Source organism: Condylura cristata, unplaced genomic scaffold (genome assembly GCF_000260355.1).
Source record: "Condylura cristata isolate star-nosed mole 26May11 unplaced genomic scaffold, ConCri1.0 scaffold00025, whole genome shotgun sequence".
Lineage (NCBI taxonomy): Eukaryota > Metazoa > Chordata > Mammalia > Eulipotyphla > Talpidae > Condylura > Condylura cristata.
In genome coordinates, this window is record NW_004567126.1 from 6534115 (window position 1) to 6556648 (window position 22534).

General features: G+C 35.1%; 2 protein-coding genes across 2 annotated transcripts in view; one reads left to right on the plus strand and one right to left on the minus strand.

Annotated features, from left to right (window-relative positions):
• Positions 1-8055, plus strand: part of LOC101635552 (serine-protein kinase ATM) — a 58007-nt gene extending 49952 nt beyond the window's left edge. The window contains exons 38-43 of the mRNA XM_012729928.1: positions 976-1141; positions 2791-2877; positions 4251-4365; positions 5016-5079; positions 7135-7271; positions 7381-8055. Of these exons, the coding sequence (XP_012585382.1) occupies positions 976-1141; positions 2791-2877; positions 4251-4365; positions 5016-5079; positions 7135-7271; positions 7381-7564 (753 nt within the window). The 3' untranslated portion in view covers positions 7565-8055. The remainder of the gene's footprint in view (positions 1-975; positions 1142-2790; positions 2878-4250; positions 4366-5015; positions 5080-7134; positions 7272-7380) is intronic.
• Positions 8056-15965: 7910 nt separating this feature from the next.
• The window catches only part of LOC101635776 (chromosome unknown open reading frame, human C11orf65), a 28290-nt gene continuing 21721 nt past the window's right edge, over positions 15966-22534 (minus strand). The window contains exons 6-8 of the mRNA XM_004688766.1: positions 22302-22472; positions 18304-18359; positions 15966-16114 (exon numbers count right to left, since the gene is read on the minus strand). Of these exons, the coding sequence (XP_004688823.1) occupies positions 15966-16114; positions 18304-18359; positions 22302-22472 (376 nt within the window). The remainder of the gene's footprint in view (positions 16115-18303; positions 18360-22301; positions 22473-22534) is intronic.

The following is a 22534-nucleotide window of genomic DNA, read 5'->3' on the forward strand; positions in this document are numbered from 1 at the left end:
AAAGCAAGGAAGCAGTTAGATCTATCTGGGATGGGGCAGAATAGAGAAAATTTGATTCAAGAAGGGTTTCATAAAGGAGATGGTGTTGTAAATGAATTGGTTTTCCAAGCAGAAGGAGCTTCTTTGCAAAGGAAGGGAGGCCTGAATAGGAAGTTGATGAAAGCACAGGCATAGTCTTTGAGGACTAAATAGATGAGACTGGAGATTAGTGTATCTACAAAGAGAGGGTTATCTTATGAAATGCTGTTTGGTTTGGACTTTACCCTATAGACTGTCACATACCCTTGAGAAGTACAGTGATATCAGATTTGTGTTTTAGAAAAATAAGTGACAGCACTATTAGGTCCTATTTTTGAGAAAGTCAAGTCATAAGACAAAAGGTCTGAACTAAGATGAGTAACAGTGGGGATGGAGAATAGACAACATTATGAGAAATATTAAGGAGAAAGAACAGATAGAATTTGAAAGAAATAGGGTTCTTAAAAAAAAAATCAGTGACTCCTTAGTTTTCTAGATGGAATGTCTGGGCGAATGGAGAGGCTATAAAATGAGAGGTGGATTAGTATGAATTTGGAAGTGATCCAGAGGAGTCTGTTGAATGGAGCAGATGAAGAATCACATCAAACTGGAGCTTACTACAGATATCTGTGCTAAATATAAAGGTCTAGAAGACATCAGAGGATGGAATCTGTTAAGTAGATTAATTGTGCTTCAAGAATGTTATATAGTGAGAAGATGTTGATGGACAGATCTAAGAATGCTGCCTTCCCCTAAGATTACTATGAAATTCCTAATGGGGCTATAATTGCTTCCCTGACTAAACTGTTAGCTTTATGTGAGTAGAGATAATATCGTATTCATCTTATTATTGCCTCTGCATCCATCATACTTTCCATATAGGAACTTTTATTAGATATTAGTTGAAATAATTAAATACAATATTGAGAATAATTTTTATTTGTGATATATTTATAGGAAGTACAAAAGAAGTCTTTTGAAGAGAAATATGAAATTTTCATGAATATTTGCCAAAATTTTAAACCAGTTTTCCGTTACTTCTGCATGGAAAAGTTTTTGGACCCGGCTGTTTGGTTTGAGAGACGACTGGCTTACACTCGCAGTGTGGCTACTTCTTCTATTGGTAATTTTAGTGTACATTTGGTACAGTTCAGTGCTTTTTGTATTCTGAGTTGCAGGGAGGTGATGGTGGTCTAGTTAAGCAGATTTCATGACTAGATCATGGTATTTGCTGTTCATCCTAATATTTAGCTTCTAACTGTAGCTCTTCTTAGATTTTATAGGAGAGAATTCTACTTCAGGGTAGGAAAATATGGGTTCTTCTTCGTTTAGTAATGAAGATGTCTTATTGAAGGAAGATATCTTCCCTATATATATTACTTTTTGGGATTTTCTTTAGAAAATAATAAAACCCATGCTAACTCTGTTTATTTCCTTTACTTGAACAGAACATCTGTTAATACTGTAGTAGATTCTGTTCTGTGGAATAAAATCATGAATATTCAGTTGTATTTAAGTATTCAATGTACAACATATATCACACACACACCCCCCCCTTTTTTTTTTTAATTCCTAGGAGGTTAGATAGTTAGATGGGACAACTAACAAAAAACTAGAGAATAAGAACTAACAGGAACCTTAGAGAAATTTTCGCTTATTTAGTGTCCAACTAAAAATAGGCCTCCCTCCATCACAGGGACCATACCCCAGGAAAGTAGAGTGTTTTAAAAGATTCTTGGGCAATTATGAAATTTTTTTTACATTGAGAATCACTACTCTGATTCACCAAATTTCATTTATAAACCAGAAAGTAGACCAGTTAGTCAGATACCCAGGCATTCTGCTCCTAGTCTGTGTGTTTCTCCTTCCTTTTATTAAAGGCATTTCAAAGGATCATTGTCTGTCTTAAAAAATGGAAATACATGTTTTCCTGGAAAAATACCTGAGAAATGGAATTAATGATAAATACAGTTCATCAAGCAGAGGAAATTATTCACTAATGAGTGATGAATTTACCCATAGGCTTCCTTCCATTCAAGAGTATACTCAATAGAAGTTTTCATTCTTATAATGCTCAAAGTACTAGTGTATACATATGTGTGTGTGTGTGTGTATGTGTATAAATATATAGATATATATACTCTTTTTTTCTTTTTTAAAGATTTATTTGTGCATACAGAATTGGGGTACAGGCCAGAGTTGCAGGAGAGGATTCATGAGGTGAATCCATGAGAGGATTCACCAGAGACAGAGTGGGGAGCAGAACAGGCAGAGTGACAAAGTACATTGATGAGGGGAGCAGCAGGCGGGTCAGGAGAGGTCTGCCATGCCATGTGGATCACCTCCGGGGCAGGGATTGAACTCATGCTGAAGTAGCTTTAGCTTCTTAGTGCTGTGATTTAGCCCACTGTGCCAGCAGGGTGGGCCACTAATATTTTTTAGGGGCTTATTAGTAAAGGGAGAATTAAAAAAAATTTTGGTGCTCTTTTTTACATTATTAATTTCTGGACAATATTTCTTTCCTCGTGTGTGGTCATTGTAGTGAATGGGCGAATTTTTTGAGCAATTAGCTAAGATTATTAAAATGTAGTGTACATGAAAATAACCAACACGATTTGTCTTAAACACAGAATGTCTAGTTATATATTTGCTTTCCTTTAAGTAGCCTTAAATATTTAAAATTATATACAGTAGTGTTTTTAGTTGAAATTATGGCTAAATATGTTCTAGAAATAGATAAACTCAGTGATTTGGAGTTGTTCTTTTTTCCAGTTGGCTACATACTTGGGCTGGGTGATAGACATGTGCAGAATATTTTGATAAATGAACAGTCAGCGGAACTTGTACATATAGATTTAGGTAAGTAATGAAAGATAGGTATCTTCATTCTACTTAATTAATATTTGGCTTGAAATATTGCTTACTTACCAGAATATTACAAGTGTGATATAGATACATCAAAGCACTGAATATTGTTTCTAAGGAAAGCACAGAAACAGTGAAGCTGGAGGGAGTAACTAACTCTGCCTGGGATCATGGGTCACACTTACCAGAAGAGGTGACATTTGTGCCAGGTCTACATAAATGATGGGTAGTTGAAATAGGAGACAGAGCAGATATATGAGGAGGAATAATGAAGACAGAGCAAGTTACAAGAAATGTTAGACACTAACTGTGGTAGGAGTAAAGTTTCATGTAGTTGAGAAGTTTGTAGATAATTGCTGTCTGTAACTGTAAAAAGCCAGGCTAAGAGTTTCAACTTTCATCTCTTAAAAAATCAGAATTAACTGAAGCTTTGATATCTGGGATGACCTGTATAGTTTTCTGTTTGTAGCTTTTTGGTTATTTGTTACTGTATAACAAGCTACCCCATATGTAGTAGCTTAAAACCATTATTATTATCTTATGGCCTATGAGTTTGACTGGGATCAGCAGGGAAGTTCTCAAGTAGGATCCCTTCATGCAGTTGCAGTCAGCATTGGAATCTGGAGTTCTCGGAAAACTCAGCTGGAGTTTTCAAATACTAAAATAAATGTTGATGTCTCAATGTTCATGAATGTGATCTCTCTATCTAGCAATCATCTGGACTTCTTACTTAGCATGTAAGGCCTCCAACCATCATAAAAATGCTTTAAGGCATGCTTGAAATGAAAATATGGTATGTGTTAGCATAAAAATAGAAATATAAAAGACAACTAAGTGAAAATTTTGGAACAGAAAAATGCAATAATTAAAATTTGCAACTCAGTGGATAGGATCAACAGCAGAATGAGGGAACAGAAATCAGAAGAGTAGAAATTTTTCAAACTGAAAAACAGCTAAAAATACATGAAAATCTTTAGCATCTAGGGCTAGACAATTTTCAGTCTTAACTCTAAAAGTACAGCCCATAGAACTCTCAAAACTCAACAGTAAAAAAACACAAACAATCCAGATAGTAATGAGCAAAATGCCCGAATAGACATTTCTACCTACTACTATTTATTTTTGAATATCATCTCTTAATCTAGAATTCTGTGATAATCTCAAAATTTAAATATCTGAAATTAGTAGTAGATTTCCTAGACAATGGTGGTAATAATGAAGACAGGCAGAAGAGAAACAGAATAAACTACTGTGTGTTTCAGTATTGATAGACTACAGGTGCCAAATGAATTTTGCATCTCTTAAGTATCACTTTGGAGGAAAGTAATTAGCTGTGAAACTTGATATTACTATATTTTTTACTTTAGGAGTTGCTTTTGAACAAGGTAAAATCCTTCCTACTCCTGAGACAGTCCCTTTTAGACTCACCCGAGATATTGTGGATGGGATGGGCATTACTGGTGTTGAAGGTGTTTTCAGAAGGTGAGTGATAAATATAAGGTAAGGTAGGACAGATGATTTATGGTGTCAAAGTTATTTGGGTTATGGATTTTTCTAGATTACAGAATTCATTACTAGAATTATATTCCAGTGCTTTATGAGTACTTAAAAAAGATCCTTGGTAGAAGGGGTATTAATTTCTATCCCTTCAGGCCAAGTAGAACCTCAACAATATAACATACACAAAGCTACTCTAACCTACTCTGTAACAGCCCACTTTCTGTTTACTGATCCAGGCTCCTGACGGGTACTTATTGTTGAGGATACAAACTATTTAAGGGGCTTATGATCTAGTAAAAATTTCAACAAAAGGAACTTACAGTTGCCTATAGTTTTCTCAGCACTTTTAATGAAGTAAACTAATAATTAACCACATAATCAACAACTAAAAGATTTTTTTATAGTAGTAGTGGTTATTTTTATAAATAAGATTATATTCAGACATATATTTTATATTTCAGAAATAGCTACTGAAAACCCACTCTGCCAAGTGCTATCCTCTTTGAAATGTTAATTTGAGAATGACTAACAAACAGTCTCAGCAGATTACATATGAATAAATATATTAGGTAAAGACAGGTTGAAAATGTTGATGTAAAACAAACTCATATCTATAATGTGTTTGACTGTAGATGCTGTGAGAAAACTATGGAAGTTATGAGAAATTCTCAGGAAACTCTGTTAACCATTGTAGAGGTAAAGTATAAAGACATTTTTTATTTTTCTAGCTATTATAGATTGAGTTTCTTGTTACACCATCACCAGTTTGAGGATCTATGTTTCATTTTAATGTGATAATTCTGGACAGCAGAAGCAGGATACACATCAGTGATTAGTGGTTTAGAAGTACCTTGAGCCCCTCAGTTTCTTGAAATGTTACAGCATTATATATTGGCTTTTAATACATGAATCAATACTTTCATACCTTAGATATCTTGCATAGTATGTTTTCAGAATGGTTTCCAGTTGGGATCATAAACCAGTAAATTGTAGCTCCTTTTCTCCTGCCCAGATTCAGAAGCATTTAGTCAGACACATGGAGATCCAGTGTCAGCAGGCACGAACATGGCAGGAGTGAGGTCAAATTGCAGGCACGCATTCAGTGCCCCTCTGCCATTTTAAATCTGGGACAGCCTGCCGAATAAGGGTTTGGGCCTGCAGAGCAAACAAACACTTGTAATCACACCATGGTCTCATGTAATCAAGGTGTAAAGGAAAAGCAGTCACACACATTTGTAGTGGTTGTTTTACTAGCTTTACTCAAGTGAGAAGTGAGGAAAAAGGACTGTTCCTAAATACATTTTATGAAGCCAACATAGTTCTTTTCTCAAAAACCAATAAGGACAAAAAGAGAAAGCAACAGACCATATTCTTAGTAAAAACAGATACCACAATCCTCAACAAACAGCAGACTGAATTTAGCAATACATCAGAGGGATTCATACATCATGACCAATTGGGCTTTTTTCCTGGGTTACAAAGGTGGCTCAATAGATGCAAATCAGTCCGTGTAATTCATTTCAACAAAAGGAAAGACAAAAATCATATGATCATATCAATAGATCCAGGGGAGTATTTGAAAATACTAAATATTCACTTATGCTAAAAACTCTTGGTAAATGGAAAGTAAATAAATAGAAGGAATGTACCTCAACATAATATATGTCATATATGACAAGCCCACAGCTAGGATCATATCCAGTGGTGAAAAATTGAAAGTGTTCCCTTTAAGGTTAGCTACTAGTATCATCAAAAAGTATTAAATACTTAAGTAATAAACCTAACAAAGGTGGTGAAAGATCTATTTAATGAAAAAGGACATTGCTAAAAGAAATAGGTGACTCAAAGAGATGGAAAGATATCCCTTGCTCATGTTTTGGAAGGTTAACATTGTTAAAATGTCTATGTTACTCAAAGCAGTCTCTCAAAATTTTAATATAATTCTTCAAAGAAATAGAGCAACTATTATGAAATTTCATATGGAATCACAAAAGACCCTAAACAGCTAAAACTATCTTGGCAAAATAAAAGGAGGAGTGGAAGTATCACCTTCCCAGACTTAAACTAGACTACATAGTAATCAAAATAGCATGGTTTTGGGATAAAATAGACACACTGAACAATGTATGTCTATTTTCTAGAATTTAGAGTCCAGAAACAAACCAACATTTATATGGACAGTGAAACTGCAAACAGAGGAGTCACAAAAAGAGGAAAGTCTCTTCAACAAATGGTGTTGGGAAAATTGACAGTGTTAAGCATATAAAAGAAAGAAAAGAAACTAGACCACTTCTCATACCATACACAAAATGGATTAAAAATTTGGATGTAAGACCAGAAACCATAAAATACATAGAAGAAAACATATGCAAAACAAACTGTAACGTTGTCTTCAGTGATATCTTTGGGAACTTTGACTTCAATGGCAAGGAATATAAAAGCAAAGTAGTTTTGTGTATCCAAAGAAACTCATAAAGATGAAAAGAAATCCTGCCGAAGACCTAAAAAGAATTCATATAATTCAACAATTAGAAAATAAAAGACCCAATCAAAAAAAATGGGCAGAAGTACTAAATTGACACTTCTCTAAAGAAGACAGATAACAGACATATAAAAAAATGTTCAATATCATTTATCATCAGGGAAAAGCAAACGAAAACTCTAATGAGATAACCCATCTTACTCCTGTGAGAATGGCCCATATCAAGACAAATGCACACTGTTCTTCTAATACAAGTTCTCTCTATTTAGGTCCTCCTTTATGATCCTCTCTTTGATTGGACCATGAATCCTTTGAAAGCTTTATATTTACAGCAGAGGCCAGAAGATGAGACTGAGCTTCACTCGACTCCCAATGCAGATGACCCAGAGTGCAAAGGCAATCTCAGGTGAGCAGTGTTATTTTAGGAAGGACCTAGTGATGTTTGTCCATAGTTTTTATTCTCAAGGCCCTTTAAAACTGCCCCAACTTTTAAACACTTGTGTTTCTGTCTTTAGTGATATTGACCAGAGTTTCAACAAAGTGGCTGAACGTGTCTTGATGAGACTGCAAGAGAAACTGAAAGGAGTGGAGGAGGGAACCGTGCTCAGTGTAGGTGGACAGGTGAATTTGCTCATACAACAGGCCATGGACCCCAAAAATCTCAGCCGGCTCTTCCCAGGATGGAAGGCTTGGGTGTGAGCTTCAGCATATAAATTACCCTTGAATTTCAACGTTAAAAATTCTGTTTTGGCTTTCATCTTTAATCCACCCATATGCTTTGAATATGTATTAATATTTAGTGGTTGTATTTTAAAAAAATGATTAATACTTGCTTTGACAGTCTTGAGAATGTCTTCTCTCACATTTCAAAACTATTGTCATTCATGTTTTACCTCTGGGCTAAATATTTTTTTCTCCTTAAGTCCATGCTTGTGTCATTTTCAGTTGAATCACTAACTTGATGCATTAGCTGGAAATAGAAGCAACAGAAGTATAAGATACCACTGTTACTTTCTTTCAGGATGAACACATAAATATACCGTTAGTCTTGGGGTGGCTTTTAACTTAAACTTACTTGCCACATCATAAAAGTGATAAATTATTTGATATTAAAATGGAAAAGGAAGAAATGAACTTTAAAAATTATAGTCATCAATATAGATATTACATTACTTATGCTAAAACTACATTAAAAAAAGAAGTGTTAAAAATAAAAGTAGTATTTTAAAAATACGATTTTCTTTTTCTAATATTTATGCATGCATACAGAACTGGGATACAGGCCAGAGGTGTGGGGGTTGAGAGAATTCACCAGAGTCAGAGTAGGGAGCAGAACAGGCAGATCAATGAAGTATACTGCTGAGGGGAGCAGCGGGTGGACACCGCTATGTGGATCACCTCCAGGGCTGGGGATCGAACTCACATTGAAGTGGCTGCCTAGCATACTGTGCTGCAAACTAACCTGTTGCGCCACTAGGGAAGGCCAAAAAAAAATACAATTTTAATAGGAAGATCATTTAGTGTTGCTGAGTAATAAAGGTGTTACAGAGAATAAATTTCAAAGGCCTGATGTGGTTACCATTTTTGTAATGTATAATGAAGCTACTCTGTTTTCTCTGTATTTTCATTTATTTTATCATTTGTGATGCCCTTTGTTCATAAATGTTCATATCAATTTTATGATCTGCTTACTGTTTCTCTTTTCAAAACTTTCCAGCTCTGCTACTGTATGTTTTATGGCGTCTATAATCTTTTTTAACTTTTCATTTCACGTCTAAACATTTTAAAATGTTTAATGGTTCTATTAGATCAACTTCTGCTTATCCATGTATTTGGTCGTTGTAAAAGGTGAGCTTATTTTGAGAGGAATCGTGAGTACCAGAATTAAGAATAATTCCTCCCAAAAAAAGCTTTGTGTCCCATGTTGTCAGAGTCCTGAGGCTATCACTGACAGAGGACTATTCTCATTTTAATGTTTTGTCATCAGGATTTTCCAGACCTTAAGAATAAGTATAAAGTGCTGCAACAAATTCCCAGGCCAAGACGTCTTCATTATTTCTTATGCTAGTGAGGTAATGTTCTAGTGACTCCCCTTTCCTAAGGGTGTGAGGCTCCCTGGATCCTGTCCCAATTCTTTGTGGTGAGTGTGAGGAGAGGTGTGTTGAATTCCTAGCTTCTGTCTTTTGGAAATTCAAGGTTTTGTGACTCCCCAGCTAGTAGTTAAAGCTGAAACTCTTTAAGTAAATAAGATTGGCACATTCTGTCAGGACAGCTAGAATTGTCCTGTCATATTTGCCCCTTTGACTTTCAGGTCTTTTCTTTCTTTCTTTTTTTTTTTAAGATTTATTTATTTATTCATATAGAACTGGGGTACAGGCCAGAGATGCGGAGGGTGAGAGGATTCACCAGAGACAGAGTGGGGAGCAGAACAGGCATATTGACGAAGTACACTGCTGAGGGGAGCAGCGGGCGGGTCAGGAGAGGTCTGCCTCGCCATGTGGACTCCTCCGGGGCAGGCGGGAATCGAACTCATGAGGAAGTGGCTTAAGCTTCCTAGTGCAGTGCTTTAACTCGCTGCGCCACCAGGGAGGGCCTCTTTTCTTTTTTAACCTTTATTTTCTTGGAAGTTCTGCTGTGTGTTTAAGACTGTTTCTTGCATGTCACCTAGCATTTGTGTCACTAATATATTCTTAACCTTGAATATAATATAACCTTTGCAAGATTAGTAATGCTATCCCAGTTTAAAGCTGAAGAAAATGATGTTTAGAAAAGAAGTTTATTTTTCTAAGGCCAAAATATATTAAGCGGAAAGTACAGACTCAGTCTGGGTAATCTCTAAACACAAAACATTTTTATGTTTTGTTTGATAATAGAGTTTGATATGTAGCAGGAAAAGCAAATCTTTTCTATCCTATTGGTGTATGTATTTCCCACTTTTTTTTTTAAATGAAGAAAATTGTGAAGGGTTTTTTGTTTTTCTTTTTACTGCCAGTGACAAACACTCATATCTAATTTCTCCATTTGTGACCCCCTCAAAAGACAATCTCCAGAATTTTTTGGACTGTAAATTTCTTGGTTTCTAGAGAATTGTTCTTAAAATTAATTTGCATTTCAAATACAAACTTTACATATAATTTAACTGCCTAAATAAATATTTGGTATCTATTGCTAATTTTATTTATTACTTTAGTAAGCTAAAGATTGATAAACTTAGAATTTCTTTATTTAGATATAGCTTTGAAATCTTCAGAAATGGAGATAAAAATAATGTAAGTGAATGAATTTGTAACTGTTTTTGGCTTAGGTATACAGTGTTGAATAGCATCATTAATATATTCTTAACCTTGAATGATATGCCACAAGGCTCCTTTCCTATTCAAATATTATTATTAATGGCTTTGTAAAGTTTACCAAATTTACAGATGATAAACCTAGGAGAAATAGCTAATTCAAGGATAAAATTTTCTAGAACACTAACTAGACATGAATAAGACACACATTTGTTAGGAGTAGTTAGATTTTTAAAACATCAAGCCTAGAATATTTGTTGTGTTCTGAAGACCACACATATATGTAACATCTCTAATCTTTGCAAGATTAGTAATGTTATCCCAGTTTAAAGCTGGAGAAAATGATGCGTAGAAAACAAGTTAATTTTCTAAGACAAGAATGTAGTAATTGAAAATACAGACTTAATCTGGATAATCCCTTACCTTAAAAAAACTTCAGGTAAAAGAATCTAGGGTTCATGCATCAGCTCACTAGGTAAAGTGGAAACCAAGTAGAAAAGCTACTCAGTGAGACTGTTTGAACAGTTGTGCACAGATTAAAGGACATAGTAGTTCTCTCATCATTCTCCATATTGGGCATCCCATTTCAAACTCTAGTCAGTGGGTACACAATGCATGGTTATTAAAGTACATGAACCTTGAAATGCTAGACTTAGATATGATTTAAAGCAAATAAAAGCAGAGAAAAAACTGTGGACTTCTTAAAGATTTAAAATAGGCTTATGTTTTAAATGACAAAGTCAATATATTGGCTTGAATTAAGAGATGTATGCCAATTTAGGTATTTTAATTGTATCTTAATGAAATTATATGTTTTATGTAGATTTATTTCAATACTATTGAATGTATTTCTTTATTATACTGTTAACAGAATTCTGTTACATTGTAACTATTTTTGAATAAATAATTTTAAGAGAAAATGTGTTAAGACTTATTCCTTTAATTCAAATAAATGAGTGTTTTGTGTAACAGAAATGGAGCTAGTTCCTAAGGAGACAGCAGTGAGCAAAGCAAGCATAGCTGGCTATTACGGAGCTCACAGTCTGAACCAGACAGGCAGCTTGTAAGGTATAATAGCTGGGAAGCCTGCATCAAGATATTCAGCCAGGTATGCTGCAACTCGGTCTAAGTAGGTTCCGTCTAAATATGCCAAAGTTTGTCTTAATTACCCAATGACAAAAAGACAAAGAAGTGTTTGAGATGCAGCTGATCTATTGGATAGTGATCTATTGGATATGTCTAAAGTCTAAGATGTTTGACTGGAATGTTATAAATAGGTATTCACATATTTATCTTTTTCTAAATAAATAGTTTTCTCCATAGTTTCAGCATCTTTGGTCCAGTTTCTGAAAAAGTTGTTTTGTATAAGTACAGTGAAGTAAAAGTTTTCACACAGATTAGATTCAGAATTTGGTAAGGTAAAAAAAAAGTCTCACATAATGAACACTTAACTCAGAAATCCCTTACTTTAACCATGAAGTACAGCATGCACGATTTTTTAATGTACAGCAAGGTGTAAAAGTGTATGTATAGTGTATGATTTTAAAGAAGACATCCTTAAGTAAGGGTGATTTTGCTTCACTATCCTTATTGCTAGAGCAAGAATTTGGCAATGTCTCAAAGCATATGAGAACATAGAGTATTTGCATGTACTGTTAAATGTTAAACTCAATTTCCAGAGTAAGACAAACATGTAGTGAGGAATGTTTATTGTGGGTTCCTATGAGCTGATCACTTTTGGGCAACTGTGAGCTATTTGCTATCTGCAAATTACAACAAAGCATGTCTGCTCTTACAAATAAGAGAATTATTTTATGAGGGAAAAATGAATAGTCAGCGGGTTGGAGATTTTTTTTGAATCACTGCAGTGTAAATCAACACAGGCAAGTGGACTTAATGGGCATTGCTAATGCATTCATAAGAGAAAAAATACTGAAAATAATTCTGATGAGACACCTTCTCAGGAAGAAATGCTATACAAACTCTTCCCAACATAAGAAGGTTTATTTTACGAGGCCAGTGTTACTCTTACATCAAAATAAAAAATTAAGAAAACAATGCCAATACCTTTCATGAACATAGAGATAAAAGTCTTCACAAATATTAGAAAATTAATTCCATCAGTATAAAGGAGATAATGTATCAGACCAAATGGCATTATACCAGTAATGCCAGATTGATTTAATACTTGGAAATCAATCAATGCTGATAAATTAACAAAAATCTTAATGATGTCAATCGATGCAGTAAGACCATGTGACAAATTAATACTCATTTATTATAAAACTCATCAAGCTAGGAATACAGGAACAGCTTCAATTTGATAAAGCTTGTCTGAAAATCTTAGAGCTCACAGTGTACTTATGGTGAAAGGGTAAAATTTACTCCTAAGATAAAGAACAAGGCAAAGATGCCTCCCTCAGCAGTTTTACTAAACATGATATTAAAGTTTCTAGCAATTACAACAAGCAAATAGAAATAAAAGGCCTTGATTTGAAAAGGAAGAAGTATAATTATCTACATTAGAAGACAACATGATCATCTCTGTAGAAGATCCTAATAGTTCTCCAAATTAATAAAAAAAAGGTGCAGTATTAAAAAATAACCAGCTTACATGATAATGGTCAATTTATGAAACATCACAGTATTTCTATATAACAATGTTAAAGTTAGACCTAGAATAGAGTTGCTTATACAAAGCCCCAAATCAGCAAACTGAAATTTAATATTTTATACACTTCTCTCCTGGAAAAGAAAGTCCTAGGCCAACCAATCAGTGCTTGCCTGCTCAATAACAAGCTCAAAAACTTCCCTTTGCTCTATATACAAAAGTAACCATGTTTTACTGAGTCAGCAAATACCCAGTGTAAATTCATGTTCTAACTTACTTTGGTCTATGAAACCCTTTTGTACAATTTTTGGAAGTGCCTTACTAATTTTTAGACAAAATGTTTTTTGATTCATAAAATATTAAATAAAAGCCAACTAGATTGTGAAGTTTCTGAATTTTTTATTACCAGCAATGAACAATTTGGAGTAGAACATAAACAACATGAAATAGTTGTCATAATTTTGATGAAATGCATGCAATAACTATACACTGCAATATATAAAACATTTGAGAAACCAAGAGCCTAAATATAGAGAGAGATGTATAATGTTGATGGATTGGGAGTCAATATTGTTTAGCTATGTAGTATCAGTGTAATCTCAGTTAAAATCCCTCAATGCTTCCTCCCTCCCCCATCATTGACAAACAAAATTTGTATGAAATGCAAAAGGACTAAAATAGCATTTCTATAAAAATAAGACAGAAAGATCATCGGAGCATAATTGGAACCCAGAAATAAACCCACATATGGTTAATTGAAATTCAACAAAGGATAAAGAGAAAAAAGTGGTACTTAGGGCCCTCCCTGGTGGTGCAAGAGGTTAAAACACAACACTAAGAAGCTGTCTGCAGCCACTGCAGCATGAGTTTGATCCCTAACCAGGGAGCTAACACATATGGGATGTGTTAGAGATGGCAGACCTCTCCTGACTTGCCCACTGCTCCCCTCAGCAGTATATTTCAGTCAATCTGCCTGTTCTGCTCCCCACTCTGTCTCTAGTGAATCCTCTTACCACCTCACCTCCTCATGCCTCTGGCTTGTACCCCAGTTATTGTATGCATAGATAAATAAACCTCTGAAAAAAAAAAAGTGGTGCAGAACTTTATGCAAAAAAAAAAAAAAAAAGAATCTCAAATCTCCCTATGAAATACAACAATTAGCCTATAACTAAATGTGAAAGTTAAGATTATGAAATTTGTATAAGAAGTCCTTTATAATTTTGATTTACGTGAAGAATTCCTAGATTAAACACTAAAAGCATGAACCATGGAAATGAAGGTCAGTTAACCTATTGGTCATCTAGTGCTTATTCAGTTAATCCATAAACAAAATATAAGGACTGGGTAGAAACTATGGGTTCAGAAATGATGGGACCCTTCTTACAAAAACTAATCTAGCTACTTCAGCTGCTATTAGCATTAAAGAATGACCCAGACTCATCACTACAATAGAATAGTCAGTCATTTGGTGGTAAAAATGGTTACATCAGGTCCAGTCTGTCTCTCCTTGAGTGTGAACTAGTCTGACTGATGCATTTCTAACTGACAAAAATATAGGAAAAATGATACGTGTGATGTCTGAGACTGGAATGTAAGGTATATGGCTTCCTCTGCACTCCTGATCTCTTAGATTGCTCACTTAGTCATGCTATGAGAACACTATGGAGAAATCCAAGTGCCTTGGAGCTGAGACTTCCTGCCAATAAGTCTCTAAGTGGTACCAGCCAACCCTTCAAATAATTGCAGCAATGGCCAAAACCCCGGATGACACTTTACAAGAGATCTCAAGCCAGAGCCAGCCAGTTAAATCACTCTCAGATTCCTAACCTTCAGAGACTGTATGAGGTAAAAACAAAATGTTTGTTTTAGGGTGCAAAGTTTAAGGATAATTTATGATGCAGTAATAGATAATGAATTCACAACTCTGATTAATAAGAGAAGGAATAAGAATCAAAGAGTTCTATCAGGTACAAAGTAGTGAAGGCAAATTGTAGGCCTGAAACAAATTAGATTAGGGGAAGAATCCAGAAAGAAAAATGAAAAAAGGAAAAGAGCAGCTATCATTTCTAAGTGAAAGCATTGAAGAGAAAAATGCTAAAAGGAAAGATAAGAATATAATTTTTTGTCACTAGAAGTCCAATGCGCTATCTATTGCACCACAGAGCCACCTAAGAGTATCATTTAAAAAAAAAAAAAAAAGCAAGAAGCAACTATTAAAATAGGTAAGTAGGTACAATAGGGAATATGGAATCAACCCAAATGCCCAAAAATAGAAGACTGTATTAAAAAGATGTAACTATACACCATGGAATATTACTCAGCAATCAAAAAAGATAAACTCATGCCTTTTGCAGCAACATGGATGAAACTAGGTGGGTTCATTCTTAGTGAAGGAAGCCAGAAAGAAAAAGAAAAATACCTATGGTTTCACTCATAGCAGGAGCATAAGGGACCAAGTTGGGGGTGGGGGTCAGGGAGGGAGAAGAGACAAACAAATGTTAATAGAGTAAAAATGAAACCAATGAACAATTATAAACCAGAAATAATTTGGGGGGGGGGTAGGAGGGTGAATGGGATCAGAACTGGGGTGGGAAGAGTGCGCTGGACTGTAGTTATGGCACATAGGTGAATTGGTAATGGGAAGCCCATGGGAAATACAACTGAGATGAAAAAATGCACAAAATGAAGAACTATGTAAAAAAAATAATAATAAAACAAAAAAATAAATAAAAATAAGACAGGTAAACAGGTACTAGGAATGAATGGGAGTGAAACCGAGAAAGACAACTAAGATGAGCATACAGGCAAAGAACCAGGGAGGGCAGGAAAAGGTGTGGTGGGAAAATGAAAGGCTAAGACATAAAGCATGAGGGAAAGTAAAAGCAGCATGATTTGGATTTGGGATAAATGGAAAAAGTGCTCTACAAATATGCAAATACTTCAAATGAATAATCTAAAATTTTTTGTACCAAAGTATATTATCTTTATTTCAATGCGATTGGGAAATACTAGTTTCTCCGGGTTCCAGTAATAATTTCTCCATTTTCCATGACCACTGTATTCAATCTGATGTTTAATGTTCATTTGTTTAATTCCTAGCTTAAACTGGACTACATCTGTGCCAAAAACATGAATCATTCTAGTACAGATAAATATCTCTTGACTATAACTTATTGATACACCCCAAAAGAAAATAATTTTATACTCCATAAGGTAAAGAATGCATTTGTTTAGTGAAATTTGGTTCTTCATAATTATTTTCAAATGAAGTATCATTTGGTGTTCCCTTTTTCTCTGATATATCTTCATAGTTATTTCTTTCTTTCTGTTCTGGCTCAAATCTGAAAGCTAGAGAGGAATAACAAATAATTAGAAAGATGCCATATGTGATAAAATACAGATAAACTATATGCCAGGTTAGAGTTAGTCCACATTCCTTTTGTCACTTTTACACTTACCTTTATGTCTTACTTAACTGAAACCATAAATGGCCCAAATTTCTGAATTCCTCCTACTTTTCCCTACCATGTTTCGTTACTTATTTTATGAAAGGCTCTACAGGACCTGGGTTTGAGGTCTGCTATGAACTAGCTGCATAACTGGAGCACATTATTTAAAGTCTCCAAGTCTCAGTGTCTTCATCTGCAACATAGGGCTATTAGCACCTACCTCATCTTCTTTCTGTGAGAATTAAATGTGATGGCATATGGAAAGAACATAGACTTTAGTTAGTTTGGCATTTAGTTAGTGCCCCAGAATTAATGATTAGCAAATAGTTCTTTATTCATGAAGAAAAGCCTTTTCTCTCTTTCAAGCTGAAGTTTCCAAATCTTCTCTGAATTGGATTTTCTCTTGCTTCTGGAAGAAGGGAGACATATCTTCTCTTTTCCAATGCCAACATCTTCAATGTACTAACTTCCACAGACTTCAGTTACTATGCAAACGTCAACTACTCGACAATTTTCATTTGCTCTTAATGTTTTTTCTAATTACCATGCTATACCTCCCCTTCTTTTCACAGATACCATTTTTAAATCAGTAATTTGTATTCTCTGCTCCATTTTTGTACACATTTTTCTTTTATATATCTTTAAGAACCCACTGTGTGCTGAGCACTTAGGATTCAATAGTGAACAAAACTAACAACACCAGGACCTCTAGGGAAGATAGTTCCTTAAAACTGTTCTCCAATAAAACCATGAAGTGGAAACCCTGAGTCTGTTTTGAGGAACAGGTAAGAACCCAGTGATGCATGTTTGTTATGAGTGAAGAGAAAGTGAGATGTGAGAAGGGAAGAAACCAGGCCAGACCAGGCCAGGGTCATAAGGTCATGATAAAGTTAGGGTTTTAAGTGAGGTAGAACTAAGATAGTCATGATTGAGAGTATGGATTCTGGAGCTAGCTGCTGTCTCAATTCAATTCCTGGCCCTCACAGGAACTGACTGTGTAACCTTGAGCAGGAAATCTGGCATCTTTCAGTTCATCTGTAAATTGCAGATAATAGGAGTTGTCTCACTAGGTGATCTTAACGGTCAAATGAAAGCACTTTAAGACAACACTTGCACATAGTAATTGTAAAAGAAGAGTTAAATAATTGAAAATTGTGTTGATTTAAATTTGTAAAAGATAGCACTATCTTGTTGTTTGGAGACTGTACTATTGAAGTATCAACAGTTCAGAGGCTATTGCAGAACTCTGCAGAGGGATGATGGCAGCTTGAACAGTAAGCTGGAAATAAGTAGGTAAGGCTAGTGACAGCTAATATTTATGGGGTGTATACCATGTGCCAGACACTAATATAAGCTCTTTACCTATATCACCTCTTACTACCTCACCATAACCTATAAACTAGGTGCTCCTGCTATTCTTATCTAGAGATGATGAAACTTGAGCTAGTGACTTGTCCAAGATCACACAGTCAGTAAACATTAGAGACCAAGTTAAAGACCAGATAGTCCAAATCAACACTCCAGAATTATAACCTCTTTGGATTACTGCCACTAACCAATGACAGCAGGATAAAACTCATAACTGAGACTGTCCAGTAGGCACAAGAAGGCCTTGGTTATGGTAAAATTCTGCTATTTCTGGGGTATGATGATAAGCTGCTTTAGCCTGTTATCACATTCAGCTCAGTGTTGTACAATAGTGGTATAAACTTAAAAAATATTTCTAACATTTTTAGGGCATTTATTTTGCCAATTTGAGTTTGCTTATTGAAATTTATTATCAAAACTATAAGCTATGCAACTTTTAAAAAGAAGGTTCATTTAAAAAAGCCATATAATTAAACCCTAAATAAAACAAATTTCTGCTACTCTCAATTAACAATCTTCATATAAAGATAAAACTGACTTGGCAAATTCATGCACACACATACATGCATGCATATATACATACATGTGTATCTATATCTATACCTTTATATATACTGTGCTCAATGCTGAAATATTAAATGCATAAAAATGTGTACATGTACGGAATGTATCAATTTTGTACAAGAAATTCCCGTGAGGTATTTACTAAATATCACCTACTTTTGAAGTTAGCTGAAGAGTTGCTTGTAGCCATTTCCTTCCAGTTGGCAATATACCTAAGCACATTGCATGGACATTCATAAATTAAACATATTATTGGTAAACAATAAATTGATTCATTAGTACATGCTTAAGCTACGTCTGAAATTCCACCTGTTTATAAAATTCTAGGTTAGTGGTGACAAACTCACTAGTACAAATGTTACTTATCAGGACTTTACCATCTGCACCTAAGTATCTCTCATGTAACAAAGACAGTCCCTATGAGCAGGAACTGCAGGGGGAACAGGATGATGCCCACCATCTCCCGTATCTGTGTCCTTTGGCCTCCCTCCTGCTCACCTCCCTTCCCATCCTACCTACAGGATCATGTCATCATCCAATATCTTAGGATGTTAATTAACTTCTAACTTAAAAGAATGGACAGAAAACTCTCTGAGATGGAAGAAGTTAGGTGAAAAGGACAATACATTTTCTCCATGGTCCTGGATCAATTAACTGATCTATTGTCCTGGATGTCAATGGAAATTTAAAGTGTGTGGCTTATGATCTTATTAGAGTAACATCGCTATCATTTCTGTGTCTGTTAAACATAAGAGATTACAATCAAGTAGGGCACATGCAGCAAACACCTCAGATCCCTAAACAGACCAAAGAGGGAGAGAAGAGCATTCTGAAGAGAATATAAAAGGACAAGTATGATGGGTTATGAAGGGTGCACTCCAAAGACAAGTTTCCTGTGACTTATTCTACTTCATGTTAGCCTCTGTATCTTCCTTTCCCAATTCTTCCTTCTAACTGCATCAAGACATTAGGTACTGAAAAGAGAGCTAGCAGAGAGGAAAGAGGATTAAAAATGTCACATAATTCAAAAGCATTTCAAAGTATTTTTTCCATTTGAATTATGTTTACGTTTGTTGACTTTGTGTTCCTAAAGGATGTATTTTTTTTCTTGTAATTGTTACAAGAAACAACATACTAACCAATTGAATTTCATTATAATAAATTACTGGCTAAAGCTGACTTCTTGTTACTGCTACCTCTTGTTCCTCCAAGAACTTTATTCTATGGCCTTAAAAGGGAAACTTCTACATTACTGGTAAATAAAAAGAGGGAGTAAAACAACATGCAGTTTAAATCTCTTCCAGGATCTCTTAGTAGACAATTCAATAAGGTGTGGTCTTAACTTAGGCAGACTCTAAACTTCCAAGGGTTGCTCAGGAACACTATTAAGAGTTAGATGCCTGGGCCCTCCCTGGTGGCGCAGCGGTTTAAAGCACAGCCCTGAGAATCTAAAGCCTAAAGCCACTTCGGCATGAGTTCGATTCCCGTCTGCCCCGGAGGTGACCACATGGCGTAGCAGATCTCTCCTGACCCGCTCGCTGCTCCCCTCAGCAGTGTACTTCGTCGATCTGCCTGTTCTGTTCCCCACTCTGTCTCTGGTGAAGCCTCTCACCGCCCGAGCAACTCGCCTGTACCCCAGTTCTGTATGCACAACTAAATTAATCTTAAAAAAAAAAAAAAATGCCAATCACCCTGTTTGCTTATAACAAAAAGCTTTTGATTCCCACCCTCAGAAACCATGATAGTGACCCTTAAACAATTATATGCTAAGCCCCGACAGTCTGGGGTACAAACATGTGCCTTTTTCAAAGTGGATTGTCGATCTTGCTGTCTGTGAGATTAGGACATGAACCTATTAAATTATTTCAAAACAACTACTTATAAAGAACATGCCAGGAGTAACTGATTTGAAATCTAAGAGTACAAATGGAAGCAGCAGTTTGATGATACCACTGCCATGCTGCTTATCTTTCTCACTAAGCTGATCTTTCTCACTAAGAAATTGTTGGGCTCTTTTTAGATAGCAATTCAGAATAAAGTCTACAATGAATCCTTTAAGCAGTACAAATTTAACATTTTAACTATCTAGGGAAAGTCCCTTACCAGAGAGGCTACATATCACACCTATCAAAGAAAATCAACTGAGCAGCTTCAGATATAGATACTACCCAAAACATACATAGGCACAGACCTCTCACCAACAAGATTCAAGAGATATCAAGAAATTATTTTAATTTCCTTACTGCTGATCACTTGAACAGGTTTTGCCAAAACTCATGGCAATTAGAAAAATATGAATATCCTGTAAGAAAAACATCCATATTGATAGAGACTATCTTCCTGAATATCCAGCAGTATGAATGCCAGTAACAGTCACAGATCTCTGGATACTGAATTTGCAATAGTGCTCATCAGTCACCTTGTGCCAAGAGTGAAATTCTATTTGTCCATTCTTCAAGATTAAAATAATATTGTACTCAGTCGAAGCTGTTGTAATGTGTATCGGAATAACACATAACTTCTTCCTAAGTGTTATGGCATATGTTATAACAATGGGCTTGTACAAAAGCCTTTTGGGAAGAAACTGGTTTATATCACTCAATTTTAGTGTTTAACAGTCCAACAATTGGAAACTGTCCACAGATTTTGTACATATTGATACTCTCCAAGAAATCAACAGCTACCAATTTTAGTGAAAAGAGAAATGTCAGAATGTTCTCATCAAACAAGGCGTTGACAAACTAGTAGAAAATACTAGATGACAACAAAGATGTAAAACGAATGCAGATTGTGGAGACCACCATACACTAGGAAGAAATGCTAACAGAAGTGCTAGTGTGTACAGCCAGCTAACAGGCGGTCCTTGCAAAGTGTGGTCCTGCCAGAGGTAATCAATAGTTTGTGGATAGTAATGCTGCTGAAACACTCTTAAATAATCATGTAGACTTCATTTGAAATTATTTTTTGTCTCATAAATTTCAAATTTCTTGCTTTCTAAGAATTCCAAGTTGGTGTCTAATTATGATCATGCTCAAGTCAGAGAATGAACTGATAGAAGCTTTCCATAAATTGAGACCCAACATGGACACTTTCAGTTAACCTTATCAGGCCAAAGCTCAGTGTATTTATTCCACTCTACATACAGGATATCCCAAAGATCCTATTTCTAGTCTTACTAGTTTATTCTGTTTTTATCCTTTTTCCACAAAGAAAAGCCACAAGTGTTTCAGGGATGATAGCAGAGACATCTTACATAGACTTGAGTAGTTGTTTATTTATTCCTTTTGAGCTCCACAGTTTTATTCTTTTTGTATTCCAGCAGTAACAGAATATAGGATATTGGGTATAGATTTTTTGGTAATCTTTCATGGAAAGTTGCTGGCCCTTTGCTTCAATTAGCCAACTATGCAAGACATCATTTCAAAAGCTAACCAAAGAAAATTCTCTATCCTGCCATTAGAAACTCAACCAAAAGGAAGTATTTTTTTTTCATTTGTCCTGTGTATATTGAAGAGTGTAATTGCTATACCAGTGACAACTCTGATGACCATTTTAGGAACTACTAGATTATTTTCCAAAGTGGTTGCATCAATACACATTCTCACTAGCCATATATATGGCTACATTTTGGCCAACTATCTCTTAGTATTATAACCATTTTAGTGGGAAGCAGGATTTCATTGTGGCTCAGATTTGTATTTTTCTGATGGCTATGTTAAATATACTAAAGTTACTATCACACAAAAATTCTAAAAATATTTTTCAAGGGGTACAGTATGTCACTGAAAATTCAAGCTTTTACTATTTCACACAGAAAGATTAGGGATATAGATATATCCCTATTAGGGGTATTCTCTCTATTATTATTTCCCTACTAGGGAAGTTCTTTGTTATTAATTTCATGTTGTTAGCTATGTTTCTAAATTCCAAAGAAGTTGATTTAGACTAAAGCATAAGAATAAAGTTTGAGAATAAAGAACACATTATTCTAATTTTTTTAACCTTAAGATTATCCCTTATTGTGTTTCCAGACAACAAATAAATATTTGTGTGGATTTTAAAAAATTATTTTTGTGGTGCCAAGTTTCAACATGCGGGTAGGAAATACTAGAATGGAAAATATTTGGTCCCCAAGAATAGCAACATGTATTTACTCATCAAAGTTCAGTGTGTTTGTCCAGTTTAGCACTTCATTCACTTCCCATTCCATCACAGAATCTATTCCACCATCTTCAAAAGCTTTTATTAGCCCTTTGGTTGCTGTGTGAATTAAATTTATAGTAGTGTGACTTGTTGCCTTAGCCTCCAGCTTTCCTGAGTAGTACCTAAATAGAGGAAAGGAAACAAATGTGAATTCTTTGGGATAGGTGCATTACTAGCAGATGCA